The sequence below is a fragment of the Lepisosteus oculatus genome, chromosome 3 (assembly GCF_040954835.1).
Source record: "Lepisosteus oculatus isolate fLepOcu1 chromosome 3, fLepOcu1.hap2, whole genome shotgun sequence".
Lineage (NCBI taxonomy): Eukaryota > Metazoa > Chordata > Actinopteri > Semionotiformes > Lepisosteidae > Lepisosteus > Lepisosteus oculatus.
In genome coordinates this window covers 49,735,954-49,757,955 of record NC_090698.1, presented here as the reverse complement: position 1 = coordinate 49,757,955, position 22,002 = coordinate 49,735,954, and the positions used below count along the sequence as shown (strand labels likewise).

Below are 22,002 nucleotides of genomic sequence, written 5' to 3'. Positions count from 1 at the left end.
CCAGGTAATCATTTTTTACAACAGGGCTGTGTGGCTTGTTCCTTTGTGAAAAGAGTCTCCTGTTCTGAATTTCAAATGCACTTCCGCATAGTTTAAAAGTTGAGTCCTCTGGTTTGAAGAAATGACTAATCGATGTTAACACAATATACAATACTGAACCTGCCATGGATAAATATGAAAATAAATAAAAAATAGTATTGCAATAAAATATCACAATGATTGACATCTAAAAACATAACTTTGTAAGTACTGTACAAGTATGGCAATGTCACAGAAGTATCAGAAGAGGGAGCTACAGAGGCACTTTGTTATAAAAAGAGGACTTGCATGGTTGATTCTATATTCATCTTTTTCATTTTTAAGATTTTCAAGTAAACAGTTCTTTTCTGCATAAATACAGAATGTGGTCATTACTGAATATAATAGGTAATATAATATATAATATAATACACAATGTACTCCAGACATGAACTGTTTGAACTGTTATCAATTTGCATAATTTTACTTTAAATATCTGAAAGCATTTTGGTTGTTTATTTTGTTTTCAGTTTTCACCTGATATTTCTTTGAAATATTATGGTCATTCTGTACAATAATTTATGAGGACAAATTTTAAAAAATCTAGAAAAATGAAGAAACATTTTAAAAATGAAAGTAAATGATGGCTTCATATGCAACAAAGGTCTTCATCTGGTTACTAAAAGGATTACTTTAGGTCATTTTCAGGAAATTAATATATGTTATATTTATTAGGCAATTTATATTTCGCATTCGATTTTTGTTTGAATATGACAATGTCTTTGCTGGAACTTTCAAATCAAAAACAAGGTCAATGTTTTCAGTCAAATATATTTTTTACTATTTCTATTTCTATTAATTGTCATAAACCTATTGTTAACAATTCTGTGTTGTAAAGTCAGTCTTTATCTTGGTCTGAACTAGTGTATGTGTGTTTCCTGTGTTTCAACAGCAGTGATCTTGTTCTTTATATTTCATTTTCCAGGAACACAAAGCTGGTACTTTATCACTAGGGACATCCCTTAATCCAGAAAGAGCTTGAAAGTCAATTTCATATGAGGAAGCATTTTTCAAATGCCCAAAACAACATATTGCAGTTATGCTTTGCAGACATTGACAGATCAAAAAGTTTACATTCAATCACCAATTGGTGGTTATTGAATCAAATTCTCGAAAGTTCTACTGTACATCCATTTTAACATTGTTTTATCATCTATTCCTTTTTCTGGAATAATGGTACATATCTTACAGTTTTAGATAGATGCATGTATTTTACAACATCATGATCAATAAAACTGGCGAAACATCATTTTGATAACATTTGTGAATTATTGGTTACATTGGATTGATTTCATGTGCACAATAAACCATGCAATGGAAGGTACAGTAGGGTGTGATCTAATTTAATTGCACATTATTATACATATTGCTTACGTTACAGCCTGTTTTACTAAAAATGTTTTTTTAAATAAACATAAACTGTTCATTCAATATGTTTAAAAGTTGCGCAGAGGAGTTGATCTCGTGATTGAAAAAAACTGTACTTCAATTATTGTTGAGGAGAAGGTTTGGGGCAATACTGCTTTTGGTTTTATCATAGTAGTCGAACACAATCACAAGCATCAGGATCAAATTGATAAGTTTGATAACATAATGTTGTTAATTTTTTCACAAGTCATTATTTTAGCTGATGTGAAAATGAACTTGGCAGAATACTAATATATAGGTTAATACTTATATCTGGTGTCGGGGACACTGACAGACATCTTTCTGTATTTCAGGCCACATGATATCCCATGAAGTGCAATTGTACCAAAAAATATGGAGACCCTTCATGTTACATTGATACATTAGACAATGCATGACAGAGACCTGCCGTATTAAAGTCAGGGTGTCAGTTTACAGAAGATGCAACTCGGACAAAACCCACAGCACAAAATGAAGCAGATGTAAATACATCAATAACATATACGGTACAGTAGCTTTGGCTTTGCAGCTTGTAATGTGAATGATCATGCAGACTCCTGATGCTTGCTCCTTTGTCTAAAATTACTATGAGAAAGCTGCACAATTGAATTAATCTTAGGAATGTTTATTTTAATATTATATTTTGTTTTACTCAAATTAAATATGTACCATAAAGAAATAATACTTTTTAAAACATTTTAAAAGTAAAACACGGACAGGGAAGTATGAGATCTTAGACTGGTTTATTAAAGTTTAGATTAAATTTTAAAGTCTAACCTGTATAATGAGCATAATGGAGACTTTGGTCTTGTACAAGTCTTTTGGGGAGAGGCTTGCACATTTCTTAAGGCAATAGCTTTTGATTATCAGTTCACTGATTCTGGTGTGTACTGCTTACATAAGTTCTGTTGGTCTACATAATTATAGCATTAAATTGTAAACACTGGACGATGCGAAAATAATAAGCAAAAGCTGAAACAGGGGAACGCAAAAAGAAAACATTGCTGTGGACAGTAGCATGCACAAACAAGACCGGAAAAGCACTCAAGTTCTTGATCATTTTTTACATGTTCCACGTGGGCTTTCACAAAGCACTACCTCATTTAAGGCATCATTTAAGAATGTTTTGGATATGTTGGTATTAATGAACGGGACAAACAGGAAACAATTGCGCTGATTTGAAAAATGAGTTTATAGTAAACGTAAGTGTTACTGTATTGAAAATGCACACCAACACAAAAGCACAGCCATAAAATAAAAATAAGATGAAGTTAGAGTTAACAGTTTGAACACTTACAGGGTGATGGTCAGGAAGTCGTGGCGGGCCTATATTTATACTGCCTGCACAACAAAGCAAAGAATTTAGATCATGTTGACAGAATTTATAGCTTATACAGTATATGCATACACACACACACACATATATATATAAATGAAGCACTCATAAGCACTTCTCTGTTCAGTACATAATCATAAAAATAAACCTTACTCTAAAGTTCAAACTGAATTTGCAGACATAGATTTGAAACCCCTGAGATGCATTTCTAAAGAAAAAAAATACAGAATCTGATTTAAATAACAGCTGAACCACATTTTTGCGATTGAAAGATTTAACTCAGGTTAAAGACAAAGGTGTCTTGCAATGGACTGGCATTCTTAGTGCTTAGCTCCCCCTTGTGCCCTGTGCTTCTGGCATAGACTCAGGGTTGCTGTGACCCTTACCAGCAATAACAGACCTTAGGAATAGAAACCTAAAACACACCTATATAAAATAAAAATAGTAAATTTACTGTTCTTAGTCATTCAATTGGTCTGATTAAGTTAATGTTTGGGTTGGAAAAGAGTCAGCATTTAACAAGGAGAATTTTGTGCCTGTCATGAGACATGGATTCAGTCATGATACAAGGCGTTTTGATCTCTTCAGAGCTCTTATTGTCAATGTTGTATTTCTTGAATAATTAAGTGGGTAAAATCCAGCACTAGGCCTTTTTTGCTCATGGGTGTGTGAATGGCAGAAAAACGTATTTACCACCAGGTGGTGCCAGATGTAAATGTTGAATATGCAACCTTCGTAGCTTAGGCCTCCACAAATGCCTAAGACCTCCAGAATGCCCTGAGTCTTTAACACAGACCAGGACATCATAAAGTTCCTGTTACTAATGATAAATGTCCAAAAATTGTCTAACATACAGACTGAGAGGGAGACCACAAGGGAGACCACTTTGAGAATGACCTTGATGACCAGGTAGACAACCAACCAGGAACCTGATGGTGTCACAACCAATCACCAACCATGTGACTGCAAGCATTGTTCGAGTAGCAGGCCTATAACTTTTCTTCAAGATGGCAGGTTGTGAGTGTCTCTCCACAGTAGAAGAAATCTGCTAAATCGCAAACCACTTGTAAATTTGTTTAACCCTGATGTTATTAAGCTAGAATCAGAATCCAGCTCCTTTTTGAGATTTCTCTGGAAAGGGCTTTGTAGAGGACCGGCTGTTGAGTTTACGGCCGGTCCTCTACAAAGCCCTTTCCAGAGAAATCTCAACTGAAGGAAACCAACTGAACATTCCGGACACTGTTGGACATTACTATACATGATTGTACACTTCCCACCATGTAATAGAATACAGACGACTCTCATACAGTATGTGTTAATTCTAATTTAACCCAGTGCCGGCCAGAGGAGGATAGGCTCCTTCCTTTCGAGCCTGGGTTCCTCAAGGTTTCTTCCTACTTTAATCTGAGGGAGTTTTTCCTTGCCACTGTCACCTTAGGCTTGCTCACTGGGAGTTTAGACCCAGAAATCTGTAAAGCTGTTTTGTGAAAATGTCCATTGTAAAAAGCACTATACAAATAAAACTGAATTGAATTGAATATTAATGTCTTTCTAATACTGTATATGAGTTAATGATCAGCAATTTGTATAACAGTAGATCTATCCACATACCTGTATACAGAATACTATTACTCTTATTGCTTTACTCTACACAATGTGATATTGTATTAATAATAATAATATTGTACAATTCAAATCCATGTGCAGAAAGTGTTTGGCAATTTGTCCTATTCCTAAAAGCCATAAATCACTCTCAGAATTTACTGTTGCAATTCTAATTGTTCCAGAAAATGAAACCATCACATCACTATAACAGCTTAACAATATTTTTCACTGGTATAGTATATGTGTGCAAATGACATAGACACAATACTTAGTATAGACCAGACAGAAATGGTGCCGTTAAACCACACTACAGAGTTATTTTAATTGATTCCAATTGCATCGTTTGAAGCTCATTAGAATGCTTTTTTTTAGCACAGATATGACAGTATTGTAATCTTTCAGAGGGTGAAATATACTTTGTGTTCATTTTGAGGTTTTGAGTTTGGAGTTATGTTTGTTTAAAAAAGGACAATGCAAAGACCAAGTGAGTCTGCCTGTTAGGGATTAGACATACTGTATGTTTTTCTCATACTGCCCACAGACTGCTTGATTTTACAGTTTTTTATTAAATGAAAATGTTATGGTCATTGTACAGAATACACCAGTAGGTAAAGTAAGTTCTCTTGCCTGTGCCATTCATATATCTATGGTGCCATTTTCTCAGTGCTTTTCAAATATATTGAGACAGTTATACCCCAAAGTTAACTACATAACCACAATAACCTGGCCATAGTTACCAGACCTACTTTTATTTTGCACTAATACTTTCAGTGATCACAGTATTTAAATGATACAGTAGATGACAGTTGGACTGCCTGAGGCCATATTTGTTAATTTAATTAGTAATTAATTAATTCAATAATAATAATAATACATTTTATTTTATATAGCGCCTTTAAAGGTGGCTTCTTAAAGCACTTTACAGGATGACAATAACAATAAATAAGAAGACTACAACAATAAATAAGAAGATTTCACAAGATAGGACACAATTATAATTACAACAATACAACAATAACAATAGAGGAGACCTTGGAAGGTGGTATTAAGAAGAGCAGAGGGGTGAAGAATGGAACCAGTTAAGTAAAGGCTTTTCTGAAGAAGAAGGTTTTGAGTCTGGATTTGAAGGAGTTTAGAGAAGGTGACTCTCTGATATCCTTGGGCAAAGAGTTCCAGAGCTTGGGGGCATAACAGGAGAAGGCCCTGTCGCCCATACAATGTAGACGGGCTTGGGGGACAGTAAGGAGGGCAGAATTTGAAGAGCGGAGGTTGCGAGGTGGGGAGTAGGGCGATAAAAGTTCAGACAGGTATTGAGGTGCCAAGCCATGTAAAGCCTTATACTGTAGGTGAGCATGAGGATTTTAAAGTCTACGCGGAATTTGACCGGAAGCCAGTGCAAGGACTCCAGGATAGGAGTAATGTGAACACTTGCACTAGACCTGGTCAGGATTCTGGCTGCTGAATTTTGGACATTTTGGACACAGATTTGGATACCCCAGGGAGTAGAGCATTGCAGTAGTCAATTTGAGAGAATACAATAAAAGCTTTACAGGTCTATTAATGACAGAGGGAGCAAATGTATTGCTTAACTTGCTCCTTTATGTGCAGTGTTCCACTGTCTGAAGATTCCTTTATGTTTCTTTTTTATTATTGTCCTATGATGAATTCTATGAAGATCCAAATATTTAATTATCCAATCTTATGTATTGCATTTGATAGAGCTTTGAAAGAGATGTCACACATCGGTGTTTTCACAAAGTTTACAGTGTGAAAACGTTCAGTTACTTTGATGCTTTTTTAAACCTTCCTTGTCACCTCTGATCTGGCGTGTAAAAACCTCAACGGTAGCTATTTTTGGAAATGATATGTTTCAAAGTCTTTGCATTCTTTCAAAAATTGTTATCACTTTTGATTTTCACAATTGAATTATACAACAATGGATACATGAATCTTAGGATGTCATTAAGCTCATTCTAATAATTAATACTTTAAAACTTTAAAGAGGAAAAATAATTAATTTTTTAAAAAATTATACCTTCAAAGGCTTTAACAAAGTATATGTGCATCTTATAGTCTGTCCTAGAGCATCTACAGTACCACTGCATTGTTTATCAGAAATAAGAGAAGGACACAATGTTGGAAACTCATATACAGTACTGCATAATGACTGGTTACAATGTTTTCCAACAGAATAGAGAGCAATGAATATAACATACCTGCAGCAAAGTCGGGCCGTGGACATGCCTCTGTAAGAACTCTGAGAAGTCCATCAGACTTGTAGGAATAGTGCTCTACTAGCTGTTTGATGGAAACATATCATAGGTTAGGTCCCCTTTTTTAGGCCATAAAGGCCATTGGGGGAATGGGGGGCATAAGACACCATTTTTCTCAACCATCCGACACTGGACGTCGAGGTGATGGGGTCAGCATCCCACTCTGGCCAGCCTATTACTCCCCGAAGGATTAACCCCCAGTACTCATTTGGAAAGCAGGCTCAGTGGACCTGGGAGCCATTTGGAAGGAATTACATCACTTGCCCATACCTGGGATTGAACCCGAGACCTTCTGGTCAGGAGCTAGACGCCCTTGTCATCTCAGCTACCACATCATAGTCCAAGCAAAAAACATTTATCAGTATCAAATAAAAAAAACTGTGCAGCTTTTAATGGCCAGTTTACCACCAAAAGGATTGGTGCATTTACTTTGGAACAGTATACAGATATGCAGGAAAATATCTATGATGGTACTGTATTGGTTACTGGTATCTGAGTTTTTGCCTCAAAGATGAGGCTATATACAGTAAAACGCTACTAAATACTGCCTATAGTATAAGTACTTTGAGGTAGTGTATAATGATAACATTTTACCATAAGTGCTACTCTAAAAGTCTAGGTAAGAGAATGCAGGACAATTTCACAACTATATTCACAACTATAAAAACTATATTTTTAAAAATCAAATTGATTAACATTATCTTTACAGAAGAGAATATTTGTATTCTGAGCACCTTAACATGCCTTATGAAAAAGCACCCAGATATTTTAAGATATTTAAGAAACAAATACAAATAAACAGGGCAAAGAATTAAGGAGGTATAATGATAATGTACAGATCATATTTACCAACTTTTTTACTACAGAAAACTGATTTAACATTTATTTAAATTTCCTTTTCTTTACATTAATATTTGCACTATACTGTATTTGAACCCTTACTGTACCTGCCAAAGTGTGTCAAACTTCTTTCCATCGGGTATCGAAAGCTTCCCAGTCTTGTCTTTATCAATTCGATAGTGAAGAACTTTGCCCTCATGCAAGAGACAGAGAGCATATGAGCCATTGTTGTCTCGTTCCCTTATTCTGTCAAAAAGAAAACCTGGGATGAGACATCTAAGAAGATAAAATTGAATTCAGGCAAATATTGATTTAAAAGAGGAAACCAAATTTTGAATTGCATTGCATTTCTATAGCTAGAAAATAAACTACAGTTCTTAATATGAGCTATTCTTATTATTGGTTATTGCAACACTGTATCACCAGAGGGCGCTCAACAAAAGAAAGAGTAAAACATTAAGTTAAATGTTTAAAAATTAAATTAAAAATTAAATAGTAACATGTAATATTACATGTATTATCCAGAAAAGTTTGGAATATATGCATTATATTTGCACATTATTCTAAACATACTTTCTGTTACACTGAAACACCCACTGTGGTATTTCAATGGAATAAATATTTCACAACATTATTGTGAATATTATAAAATATTTTCTTTGCTGTCACGATTAATTTTGTATTAGAACTGTAGTTTGGTAACTAAAAAAAACATTAGTTTATGTGAAGAATGATATATTTTTTCACCTACTTTTTCTTTATACTTTAAAGTATCTTCACGTGAATACTATTAACATGATTTAAAAAGACCCAAACATAAATTTAAGGAAAATATTTTGATGTTCATCCATTTTACTTAGTAATAAACAAAACTTTAAGAGCTACAAACAGTAAACAAGTTTCTGCATAGTAGCATATGTTTTGTGAACTGTTGTGAACCAAGTAAGGAAACAAAGTTAATGTTTTCCTAAAGAGGTAACTGAATTCTGCACATTCAGAACAAAAAGACTAACTAACAACGCCTCTCTCATCATGATATGGCAGCAGAGGCCTCTTCGATGGGCACTGGTCAGTTCAGGAAGTAATTTGCAGCATGTCAGTGCGGAAACCACAAAGAAAGACTGTTTCTACAGCTGATCTAAAGGCAATGCAGAAAGTATTTTCAAGATACAGTATATTTTTTATGATTGTTTTTTCATTTCAATTTCCATTTAAAAACAAAAGCAAATGTTTTATTCCCAATTGCTTCCTTCACTGCTGCTCCGTGTTTCTCTTCACAGTACACACAACAGGTTGCTGTTGCTGTTGTTTCTGTTTTAAAGCGGTCAAAAAGAGCAAAAAATAAAAAGCAAGAAAATACCACAATTTTTCTTCAACCAAAAAAACTAGCAAGTCTTAAGTAAAACATAAAAATGTTTAGAAAATTAAAAACATCTTCACGATTTCAGTTTGTGATATTGAAAATGCTTCTAAAGGAATTATGAGACCCAGTGCTGAGAGAAGTGACTGTAACATGTTAGGGGTATGATACTGATAGTTTTATGAGCCAACTCTTGAACGTTAGGGAGTGAAATTAATATTCACCATGCTTAATATGCAATAAATAGTTCCTCTTTTTACATCTAAACTTGTACAAAATGTTGTAACTAATAGTATCACTTCTGATTCTGATTTTCTTCACGTCATCTGAGGATTGAGATTTTTCTCATCTTCAGGTCATTGTGTGTGTGCTCTCAACTTTAAAGTTATCAGGTGCAGTACACCTCTGCTATAGGCAAATGAGCAATACTGAAACAGAGCAGAAACACCAGTTTCTTCATTATTCATTTGTTAGAAAGGATGTTGCTTTTGAAAATGTTCTGTGCTCATTGTCCAGTCCCAAGAAAGCAACAGTACAATCACTCATTTAATCTAGATTTTGTAGTAAATTAATAGAAATGGCTCTGTTTCACAGTTTTTGGTATTTTGCCTCTGAAGTTGATTTTTAATTATTCTAAACTAAGAAGTCCGCTATTAAGCCTCTCGGACTGATTCTACAGTATAACTAGTCATAGTGAGTCATACTGTAGCCCTCAACAAAGAATAAACGTTTTTTAACCTTATTATTGGTTCCAATCAAGTGAATCTGAATGTGCTGAATTAGGATAAGGTTTAAGATTGGTTTTCCAGATTTACTTTCAATGTTAACACTGTTAAAATGACCCATTTCATTTTATGACTTAAAAAGTACCCTATGAAGTGTTCCTTTATCTTTGAAAATTAATAACTATTTTTAACCATAATACATAAATATTTGCAATGATCAAGATGTTTGCTGATGAAAACGACATACTGTACTGTACACAATATGAAAGTAACATGAAGAAGGAGGTTCAAATATACAATATAAACTAATAAAATATTCTTGATTACAAAGAAAACAGAATAAAATCAAATACAATGTGGGCATTAAATCTTCTGTTCTGACTGATTTCTCTTTGATAAAACTTGCCCCAATAATTTGTAGGATATTCTGGCAGTGTATCTAGTATGTTATTTCCATGCTTATATACCATGCATTTGTTTTCACTATTATGGACTGTATCTTCCCTTTGTTTCTGTCATACTTTATCATACCTTCTTCATGCTTTGGTTGACTTTTACCATGGCACCACTGCAAACAACTACATGGGTGCAACCAATAATAAGAAATGCTAGGATTATGTTCAATGCTGTGCCTGTGGAGTTTCCTTCAAGTCATTTTCTCCAACAATATACAGTACAGTATTTCAATGGGGCTTGATTTCAAATAGGGTCATATTTGTCTACATTTGCAATTTTATAATATATACCATTGATTGTGAGAATTTTCTGCAGTACTTACCGATACTTTGCATATCCAAGACTTTTTGATGATTTTAATTACAGCATTGTGAGTTATACTTTTGTATGAGTTGTATAAATTATACGTTATTGTGAAATTCCTATATTTTTAGTCATTATTTTCAGGTGTTTTCTGTTGGCTAAATAGCTTATTATATAGCTGTATTATAGTACAACTTACATAACTGTACAGATGATAGACCCGCTGTAACTGCTAGTCAAAACTGTAATCCGCTCTAAACCAAAACAATTTGGCCAACAATTTACTTAATGATAACTGTATGGAAATATGAGTAATGGAGACAGTGCTAAGAAATGCATTATTTCAAGAAAAATGTAGACTCACAAGAATTTGCCGTTTATCCTTGGTGACTGGAGGAGGCGGGGCTCAGAGCCCTCCCTGGATATACAACCGTGGAACCAGGGCATCTTCTCGTGAGCAGTGGTGGCGATCATTTTCTCCAGCTGTGGTCTCTGGCTGATAATGGCTTGCTCAAGAGCAGCACCCTGTTGAGGAGCAACAGGAGAAGGAGAAGACAAGGAGAATATTTATATTGTGTAATGTTTTTCATTTAGAAGCATTGAAAAGTACTTTACATAGACAACAGGATTTACACTGTACACCACTGAAGTACAATAATCTACCTAATGTGCTGTATTATACTTGTGCTAGCAGCCATTTACAGTATAATGGCCGTGCAAAATTATTCAGACTGCAAGAATAAAAGGAACAAAATATGAACAGTGAGCAAGGTACAAAGGTTTTTAATCCATCTATTTGTTTTCTAACTGCTTCATTTAATTCAGGGTTGGGATCCTATCCTAGCAAGCAACAGGTGTGAGGCAGTCTTACATCCCAGTGTGGTCTGTCTGTGTTTGTTTTGTTTCTATGTTCCACACTTCCTGACTTTGGTTGTTCTCCCTCTCCATTGGTTCATTAATTCATCCACTTTGCCATAATACATCATTCATAATCAGCAACTTGACCAATCAGAACTCAGCTTCTTCAGTATTTAACTTAGAAGTATTCAGAAAGTAGGGGGCCTTTCGCTTGACCCCAGCTTCGGCTTCGTTTTGCTTCGGCTTCGTTATGCTTCGGCTTCGGCTTCGTTTTCCTTCATTTCGCTTCGTGTGTGTGTTTCCGTATAGCTTCGGCTTTGTTCATTTGTGTTCGCCTCCTCCTGGTACTTTTGTTTGTATTATCGTTTATTCGCCATTACCTTGCCCAAAAATGTTATATCAACCTGTGTGCTCTTTTGTACTCTATTCCTTGTGCCTACACTCGTTTTCCCTTATTTGTATTCATAGCACACTTGTTTGTGTATTGGTGTAAATTTTGGTGCAAGGGTTAGTCAAGGTTTGCCGGGTAAATTGTGCACACATAGTTTGTCTTTGTATAAGAAACACTAGTTTAGTATGGGTGAGGGCCTCTTGTCTTGTATAGTTTTAGGTAGTCAGTATAGGTTAGCTAAGGCATTAGAAGATGCCAAAGACAGAGTGTTTCGGGTTTTCTTCCCCTCAGCTTCCCCTTACTTAATTAGCCAGCTTCATTTTGTTTGTTATTTTTGCTCTTTTGGCACCACTAATATGTCCTTAGTTACAACTATCTTTCCCCACACCAAAGACTTCTCCCTGCATGCCTGGAATTCCCTTAATGTCACACTCCATTTACTCCTAGACTATTGGGGTGTGTAACAGGCAGAATACACTCTAGTTACCAGTTCATCACAGGCCACACACGGACATGTACTGTATACACTCACACCAGTGACAATTTTCCCAGAAGCTTATTAACCTACTAGTATGTATGAGAGGAAACTGGAGTACCTGTTGAAAACCCACGTGAACACAAATCAAACTCCCCATGGACAGCACCCCAGATCCAGAATTCAAAATTCAGATTTCACCCCAGATCCAGACAGGACCCCAGACCTGGGAGGCAGCAATGTTAACCACTGTGCCATGTTCTGTACTGTGCTGCCCACAAAGATTTCAGTTATCATTTATCTTGTTTCTCAAGCACATTTAGGTAATTATGTAACGTTTCTGCAATTGCATTATACATGGTCCGATTCTGTGTGTAAACAAAATAAAAGCATGACTCACCCTTAAGTTCCATGTTTGTTGCACATATTCTTTAATGAGTTGTTCTTTTAAGTCTTCAAATGGTCCTACTTTTGGCTGCATTCCTCTAGGCCTGTTACAAGGTTTTTTGAGAAGGCACACAAGTCCATCTGACTCCTGCACGTGATAGTCAATGACATCGCTAGGAGTTTTGTGAGATTTTCCCCCCGCAATAGCGTAAGTACCGCTCAATTCTCTCTCTATAGTATAATGGTAACATTGCCTACTGTAGGCCACAGATAGAGCAAAGCCACCAAGATAGTTACGGCTCTGTCGAAGCAGATACAGTCCGTCACTCATTCCACTCTGCCTGAGGTAGTCTTCGGCCTCTTCTCGAGTGATATTGCCATAGAAAAATCGCAATTCATTCACTTTGTCTGCCATTACGAGATGTCAGTTTGTCTTCTCTCACACCAAGTAATGCCTTCACTGTTTATGTTTCAATAAACCTAAAAAAAAGAAAATATTTAAAAATTAAATGGTAAAATTCGTTCAACTTTTAATTTTTTTTAGGTGAGAAATGAACATAATATATGTGTACATTTTCCTCCTCTTAAATTAAATTAAATTAAAGTGGTATTTACTTATGTATGCTTTTCAAACATAAATATAGAGATTTATATTAATACATTTAGTGTAAAGATGCACAACAGAGGTACACTTTTTAAAATGAAAAGGAATTTAAATTGTTTCACTAATGTTAAAAAAGCTCCATTATCTACAGTAACTGAAAGCAACAGAAAAATGATAAATTGATTCGACGATAAAACAACAGTTATAATGTATTCCATCCTCCTTGTCATAATCTCATCGCAAAAAGCAACATTTTCCAAAACTGATGGTTGCTTGTTCCTTTTTGTGTGTTACCATGTCAATACAATATTTCCACTTTAAACTCTGTTTAATGATTTTGTTCGTTATATTTAGCTTTGGCAAAAAGCAACTTCCTTATTATGGGAATTCCCAGAATGCAACTTCTAAAATATCAATGCTGCTCTACCCTGAACATAACCTGATGATGAAATAGCCGGTCTGTGGGAAATATACATGTTACAGCTCTGGAATTAAACATCGAAATCAAATTAATGGTACATTGTTCACATAGTTATATTCAATAAAATATGCAACAAACTGTCAGATTTCTGGTAAGAGTATTTACATCCTTCCCATACAGCATGCTTAGTTTTATAAGTGTGATAAGCAGAGACAGCTAAACCTTAGTATTTCTATAGAAATACTTATGTATTGTAACGAATGGCCGACATACAGGTTGTACGAGCCAGTTGCAGCGTGGTGATGGCGCCGCCATCTACTCCCCTGCGCATAACAGGGATGTTGGCCACCTGGGCTGAGGAAGGCCTGCTTTAGCTCAGCCGGCAAGAGCCCTGTGGAGCAACGCTGGAGACCCGGGTTCGATCCTGAGGTGGGGGATGAACGGGGTAGGAATGGCAAGGGCAGAACTCCCAAGAACCCGATCTCGCTCCAGTATAGAACTATTTAAAAGCATTCTGAATATGGATACTGTAAATACTTGAATAAAAGGACTAACACATAACACATAACTGCCATAATACTTAAATTTTCAGCTGAGGAAATCTATATGGTAAAATGCACAATAGACAGTATCGTATTGTAGGAAAAGAGTGAAAACATGAAACGACTCTTGTTTGTACATAGTGCCCTGTTATAGTTCGTGAGTTGCCTGTGCTTATTCCCTTTCCCCAGTTGTCTGTGTAGCATGTCGGCTGGGAGGGGGGGTGTTGCTGTGGCATGCTGTGGTCACTCAGCACCCATGGGGGAGAGAGAGGATATGACTGCTGAGTGGGTCTCTCCTGTGCCTGGGTGTAATAAGTGTACTGTAGCTACCTTTTCCGTTTTTGCTTCAGAAATATTGTGTCCTTAAACACGTTGCTTATGAACACCTACTGAAATTCTGAGTTTGGTTACAATGATGTTAGAATGGAATAGATGACATCCTGATACTGTCTGACATGGCCAGAATTTATGGTGGGGCAGAGAGGGAGAAGCACAGGAGCCCTGACAAAAATAGTTTTCAGCAAGAAAGTTGCTGCCATTAAAAAGGTTTTGGGAAACTTGGGTGAGAGAAACGCTGGAAGTAAGAAAGCATGGGTGCTGGGCAAAGCAAACTTCTGTTGAGAGCTGGCAATGGATTACCAGGCATATACAGTATCTCTGCCTATAGTCCATAATGGAGAAGTTCTGGGAAGCAGAGAACCTGGTATAACCTGTGGCATATTCAGATTCAAGTCCATTCAAATCTAGATTTTGATTCCATTCTCCCCTCACGCTAGGATGATTCTTGGTGGCACAGAGGTGATACTGTACATGTGAGATTAGGCTCACCTCCTGGTTCCGGGAACTCAATGAAGGTAGAAAGCAAGTCATTGAATAAAAGGCCTTTACTCTAGCCTGAGGTGGTGTATGAGCCCACTGGTAGGAACTCAAATGGGGTTGGTCATGGCCATACTGGTGCAGGCAGGAAATATTTTGCTGGGCGGATGCCACTGATGGTATAGCCGCAGTGGAAGCAGTAAATTGTGCAACCAGATGTAAAACAGTAGGACCACAGAGTCTCTTAGGCTTTCTGAGCACCTGTTCCGGGAGCTCATTTCATTACAAGGAACTGCACTGAAGATTTGGAATTTAATACTTTTTTTGGAGTTTAAAGAGCACATAAAGGAAAGGTCCCTTGTGGAGCTGTTGGATCTTTGATGAATGGGGATCATTCCCATTCCTAGGGAACTCTCTTTTCACTGGAGAGGCAAATAGAGGGCCTTCAGAGAGCCTGGCTACTACAGGGCTGGAATGTGTAATGTGTTGTTTTGTGTATTCCCCTTTTCAGTCATTGCTTTAAAAATGAAGTGTCACATCTTTGTGCTGGTTTTACAGCTTATATTCAGGTTTGTATGCTGAAGTGCATTCATCCAGTGTAGGAATTGAAACTATGAAAACTATTAACACTTTTGACTGTCCCAATACTGTTTAATGCTATAAATCAAATCATCTCTGCACATTTTGTGACATACTGTATACCAATATGAATGAAATAATGACTGAGAAGTGTCATGATGCTATGTCATTCTTTGTCATGTAATTTTAATGTCATTTTAATGTCTATGTCATTTTAATCTAAAATCCTCCTCACCTCAGGCTGTTTCACAATGTAGGTTAAAGCGTCTAAAGAAACGGCTACTGCAGACTGAATTGCTGTGGCATGCAGTGTCTTTATGGATGGGGTTTTTTTACATTTAATTTTTTTACTACAATTACAGCACACTGAATAAATTGAATAAACTGAATAACACTAATAGCAGTTAATTTAAAGTGCATCTATATGTTTACCACAGATTCACAGGACTATTTCCATATATTTGCTTTGGAAGACATTAACAATAAAGCTTTATTGTTTTTTGGCCAATCCAAAAGTATTTGACAAAAGTATTTGTATAATTATCCTCAAACTACCATTGATTAATGGGTTTCCCATCTAAATCCGATTTTACACAATTTAAGAAAACAAAAGCCTGGCACATTATGCTCACTAGGATTGGACATTTTCTAATTTATTATATCATTTTAGTGATTATTTGTAACTTATTTGTAATATCTCTGTATTAAATAGGTATATAATTCATCAGTTCAGTGAACTGTATATCAACTAGACACGACTTTGAAAGTACTTTTTATGGAATTGTTAATACATTTTTTAAATGCAATGAATGAGGGAAAAACATCCAAAAGAAAAAAATACCCAATTTACAGTTGTTACTGGCAACATTATTTGTCACATACAAATACAGTATACTGTACATACAGTACATTGCATTTAGTGTGTGTTGTACACGATTTAAGCATAAACAAATTAAGGGCATTCTATTGATCATGATTGTTCAAATAAGACTTTAAAATACAGGTGAGATGAAGTTCAGTTAGTTTTGCATGAGTCTCCTCCCCCTCTCTTTCCCCTCCAGCAGTCACACCAAAGTGTATAGCAGATGAGGCAAGATTGTCCCCTACAGCACAACAGTGAAAGACTACACAGCTCATGAGCCATAATTGTCACTTCTGAACATCTACCACAACCACTCTATGTGGTTCCAGACACTGCATGTGTACCCCATACCATTTTTAATTTTCTGATTTTCTGAAAAATGAAGCTGACGATTTCTCAGCGGCTGTTCAGGTGACCCAACAGGTGATGATTTTGATATTTAGACACTATGGTGACTTTATCATATTTAGATTTGGTGCAGCACAATAAATGATACATGACCACTTGTTTTATAATTAAAAATCTCTATATTTGATCTAGAAAGATCTGTAGGATTTTGTTTTCACTTTGAAATTACAGAGTGTTTTGTGTTGATCGATGGCAAAAAAATCGCAATTAAACACATTATGATTCCTAGTTGTAACAATAAAGTTTGACAAAGTCCAAGGGGCTTGAATACTTTTCATAGCTGCTCTATCTAGTGCTTTTTATCCCACAAGATGAAAAAGAGCTTAAAATGAAAGCCTCTGTCAACCGCTAAAGATGAGTACCCCCCAAGATGACACCCGACAGCTGCATTATGCAACAGATTTATGACAAAGAAGGTGCTTAGCGAATTAAATAAAGGACCAAATTTTGGGAGGCCAGATTCTGGAATCACAAAATGTAATTTAGCCTGCACACTTGGAGACCAGGATTTATTCACTCATTTAGCGTAAAAACAGAAACTGTTGAACTACATGTGTTAATTATTTAAAGTGTTATTTCAAGTGTATTGGAAAACCTATTGATTCTCTAAAAAACAATCTTCTAATGTAACATACAGAATGCCAATATTTCTGCTTAAATCTGCTTAGATATGTGGAGAGCTACAGTACTTGACTACTTATTGGCACTGTGTATTTTAATTTTTTTTCCTGCAGTTCTTCATCCCATATTATACTGGAGTGCTCTGGCCCCCGCCGGGAGTATGGACTGTGCCATCGCTCCATGATCTCGACTCTTGCAGCTCACTCTGCCCCCCACCCCATACCCCATACACGGAGGCCTCCATAAAGCTCGCCCTCTTTGCATAGATTCAAAGTTATTTTTTTACTGAATAAATTAGAAGTTGATTACAGTATCTATTACCTGCAACACCTGTACCAACCCTCCCTGTGCTAAGCTGTCATTAGCTTCTCGCTCTTTTTTTCACCTGCTGATATCAGGTCTATTAGCCGTAAAGTAGTTGAAGTATTGTGCCTGACAGCACGTCATACACCAGGAGGTTACCTAATATGAATGCTGACATCAGGCTCAGTAAGAAAAGACAGTCCGCTTGATGATTAAAAGTCAGCAGTGTATTTGTCCTTTGTGTTTCAGGATAATTTTACAGCCTTCATCCACATTGTAAATGTAATAAAAATAATATTAATTGACAAAGCAGAATTAATAATAGTAGTTGGCATCCATTGCAGTTTCTAATTATAGTTCTTCTATACAAATGGTTGAATAGATTTTCTCTTATGTCATGCTCTGTTCTCGTAAAGTGCTTTTGCTTCTCCTTTTCAGCCCACCATTTTCTCACTGCAAATTTACAGGATTTCCTGTCATGTTAGTACTTACTGCTACCAAGACTAGAAAATTCTAATTCGACAACTTTTTGTTTTTCTGTACATGCGCTCAAGAATTGGACATGAAAAGGCAGCATCATACTTTTTCTGCTTATAGACCATTATAGTGTTCTTTCACATTGCAGCAAATACTGAGCAACTACAAGCACTGTAACTTACAAGAGCCTTATACAAAATATGACAAATCTTAAATGCACCAAGGACTTGGAATATCAGGGCATTCGGGTGTTTCAGGATTCTGGATATTTTAATAAATGAAGGACCAAGGGGCCTCACCTGCACGTACAGTAAACACAAAACATTAAATTTACCATAGTACATTACAGATGGACAATTCAAGGGGTAATACTATTGGTTATAAGACATTCACTTAGCATGTAAAACAATTTAGAAAATAAGCAGTAATTCCGTTAGACTGCACCACTGGTCCTTAGGCATTATTCTTTGAGATACATCGGGCCCTTACGAAACTAATATGCCTGACTATCAGCAATCCCTGGGCAGAGATGAAGAGCACTGACACTCCTCTTCAAAGCCAAACAACAGGTGGACAGAGCAAAGGCTAAATCCTATATTGCTAGAAACAGGTTTAAAAGTCCTTTTCCTACAATTCAGTGGGTACTGTCAATGAACAAATCATTTGGTAGGGTGATGTCATGTGAAGTTAAGGAACTGAAATAATGGTTGTAGGCTTTAAGGTTTTATGTTTTATGTCAGAGGTGAAAATTTGTTTTTACCTTAACAGTCGCATCATTGAATGTTTCAGTCAGTTTTCACTTTAATTCACTTGTCAGTCATAAATTAGTGTGGGCAAATATAATGAATGGGAAATTCCCTTTAACATAATTTGTACTACAACCCGACAAGGATAGAACAGTTACCGGAAATGGATGATTGGGAGGTTCATTTGTTTGCATTTGGTTATGACATGGCTATTACAATGGAAGTGTCAGCAAGGATGATGAGTCTTTAATTCAAATTTTGAGACAGAAGCTTTTTGTTTCCAGCTGAATACACTGGATATGTCATAGTTATCTGCAAATTACAGGTGTTTTCAGTTCAAAATTAGTAAAAGAAGGTTACTAATACTGTATATCTGAATTAATACAAAAAATAATACAGTGTGAATTGTTGGATAATTCAGCATTAATCACTGCCTCACATACATTTCCAGTAAAATACAGTATGCTATTCCATATTATCAAAAACCTTTGAAATCATACTGTGTATAAGCATACATCTGAATAATAAAAACAGGAAAGTTAATCAGTTATTCAAAACACTGCATGCTTCAAATTTATCTTCTTTACTGTAATTTAAACCGACATTTTGTACAGGTATAATCAATAGAAATGTCAAAACACATTTTTCAAGCTGTTTCAATATGGTATACAGTAGCTGGAGCACACACAAGGGAAATACACAAATTTGACTCATACTGTTAACCTCTCTGATCAAATGAGCTAGGCATTAGAACATCTCAATCACAACTTTATTTACAAAGTGTTTATAGTAAGCTTTTGTAACTACACTATGACTACTCATATATATTCAGTGTGAAATCAAGCTCTACTCCGTCCTTTGCCTTTTTTCTGTCTTTTTTTATTTTTTTCTATTTTTCCTAAAGGGATTGACTTAGGGTCTGAAGTCTGTCCTTATGGTAGTGCTGTGTTAAATAAAATAATATGGAATAGCTTCACTTGTAATATGTTTTACCCTGTAATAGTATGTTTACTGGTGCACCTTTAGAACTGTCCATTTTATGTAATCTGGTATGAAAGAATACCACAGATATTAATACGTTTTATTAGATGCTGCAGGTCAGATACAAATAAAAAATGTCCATGTACAATATATTAGAATATATAGCACAGTAAAAATTATATTTCCTGAATTTTACATCCTCTTGAGTTCTATTAATAAAGATAGAAACTTCCTGGAGAGCATTAATTGCTTTGTATAATGAATCCCTGCAGTCTGAGATCTTTCGTCTGGTTCTAAATGCATAAAGTTAAACCTCTGGATCATTCTAATAATAATAAGTGTAAGCAATTATTATTATTATTATTCATGCCTACCACGTAACGTAGCTTTTTTGCCTGAAATTACAGAGGAATCTAGTTATTTAATGATACCATCATTTGCTCAATACTGAAGACAGTGAAAAACAGTGATCAGCACTTGCATGACCCTCCTATGGTTAATGACAGTTGGTTGTCTATGTCAAAAAGCAAATTGTTTACTGAACAATCTCATCTTCGTTCAAGCTCTATAACTTTGAACCTGAACGTGGGTTTAATAGCTCTATAACTTTACAGTTACTGTTTAAGGATTGAATATTTTTCTTTTTTCCCCCTTAGATAGTATTGCTGAAGTGATTGCCAAGCAGACATATAAACAGTATTGTACACAAATATATACAGTATATACACTATATGTGTCTTGTACATGAGTAAATGCATATTCATTTACATAAAACAGCAGCAGCTTTAATCCCAAGCCAGCAGCGCACTAAGAAGAGCTACAGTACCCCTTCCCATGAACAGAATAAAACAGAATAAAAAAGCAGATCCATCTCAGTGTTATAGCATTTTTTGGCAATTTTTATGAAGTTTTATAACAATTTTATAGAACAGCCCACTGAAAACCGTATTCTTTATGTTGCAGCAATGCTTGTTAATAAGACAGAATTAAGTGTTGCTGTGCTTTCTCAAATGAGGCCCCATCTCTTTCTTCATCTCTGTGGTGCAGCCACAGAGAAGCTATTCATGCAGGCTGATTTAAGGTTTCTTTTGATAAGGGACAGCTTCCGAATGGGGATGCACTTAGCTAAGCCTGGCTATCATGATCAATGGTCATGTCATCCATTGGAGCCTATCTGTCTAGGGAGTGCCAGATGGACATCTGGATTGCATTGCTACAGTAGGTGTCAGGAGTAAGTGACTCATATCTCACCTTGATCAACCAATCAGGGACTGGTAGGGCCGAGTAACCCACGTGGGTCTCTGATGCCCATGAAACTTTCAGCCAATGAACGAGCTGAAGTTCCTCCAGGTAAAAACAGGCAACACGGAGAATCTCTTAGGAGAATTCCACGGGTGCGAGACAATTCCAGGGCAGGACAGCCCAGGAGCAGAAAGGTTCCCAAGGGCAGGACATTCTCGCAGCGCGCCTCCTGATCATCCTGAGACTCAGCCCGGACAACCATGTAACGCCCAGTGTGTCCGAGTGCCAGAACATTCGTCTGTTCTTAGAGTCTAGAGCGGAGGTTGCCAGAGAGTAACCAGAGGATCCACCCGAGGTTAGCATCAGCAGCAAGCCTCGTGAACAGGTCGGAACTGTGGACAGCTGAATCACTATTCAGAACTAGCGCTTCATCAGGAACTAACTGGTCTTCTGCCTGACCTGCTGGGACCCACAGTCACTTTTCTACTGAGCACAACTTCGCTAGTTAAAGCCAACACTAACTAGCCGGTCTTCAGAGAGCAGCACCGCAGGAGTCTCCACAGCACAGCCTGGCACCGAGCCAGAGAGTGCGGATTGGACAGCAACAAGCCTGCAGCTGTTTCTTTGTGCCTGCAGGAGATCTGAATCCCCAGAGATTGGATGAGTATTCAACTTCACTGCATTACTGCTCGAGAATTCAATTGTTATCCCAACCAGTTGATATCAATTTAATTTAATACTTGTTTTGAGTATCTAGTGTAGAAGTTGTGACCAAGTTCATTTACGAAATGGTCTAAATGAATGATATACCGAACGTATGTCCTCTTGATATGTGTAACTCTTTGTAACTGAATGAATACTGTATATACCTTTTGTATTCTGATAACCCTCACGATAAGATCTGTT

At 36.4% G+C, this 22,002-nt stretch overlaps 1 protein-coding gene across 4 annotated transcripts in view; it reads right to left on the bottom strand.

Moving 5' to 3' along the window:
• syk (spleen tyrosine kinase) overlaps nt 1–22,002 on the bottom strand; it is a 53,737-nt gene that overhangs the window by 14,307 nt on the left and 17,428 nt on the right. For all 4 annotated transcript variants that reach the window (XM_015336431.2, XM_015336439.2, XM_015336447.2 and 1 more), the window contains exons 2-6: nt 12,508–12,974; nt 10,748–10,908; nt 7,647–7,785; nt 6,643–6,724; nt 2,783–2,826 (exon numbers count right to left, since the gene is read on the bottom strand). In XM_015336431.2, the coding sequence (XP_015191917.2) occupies nt 2,783–2,826; nt 6,643–6,724; nt 7,647–7,785; nt 10,748–10,908; nt 12,508–12,909 (828 nt within the window). In that variant the 5' untranslated portion in view covers nt 12,910–12,974. The remainder of the gene's footprint in view (nt 1–2,782; nt 2,827–6,642; nt 6,725–7,646; nt 7,786–10,747; nt 10,909–12,507; nt 12,975–22,002) is intronic.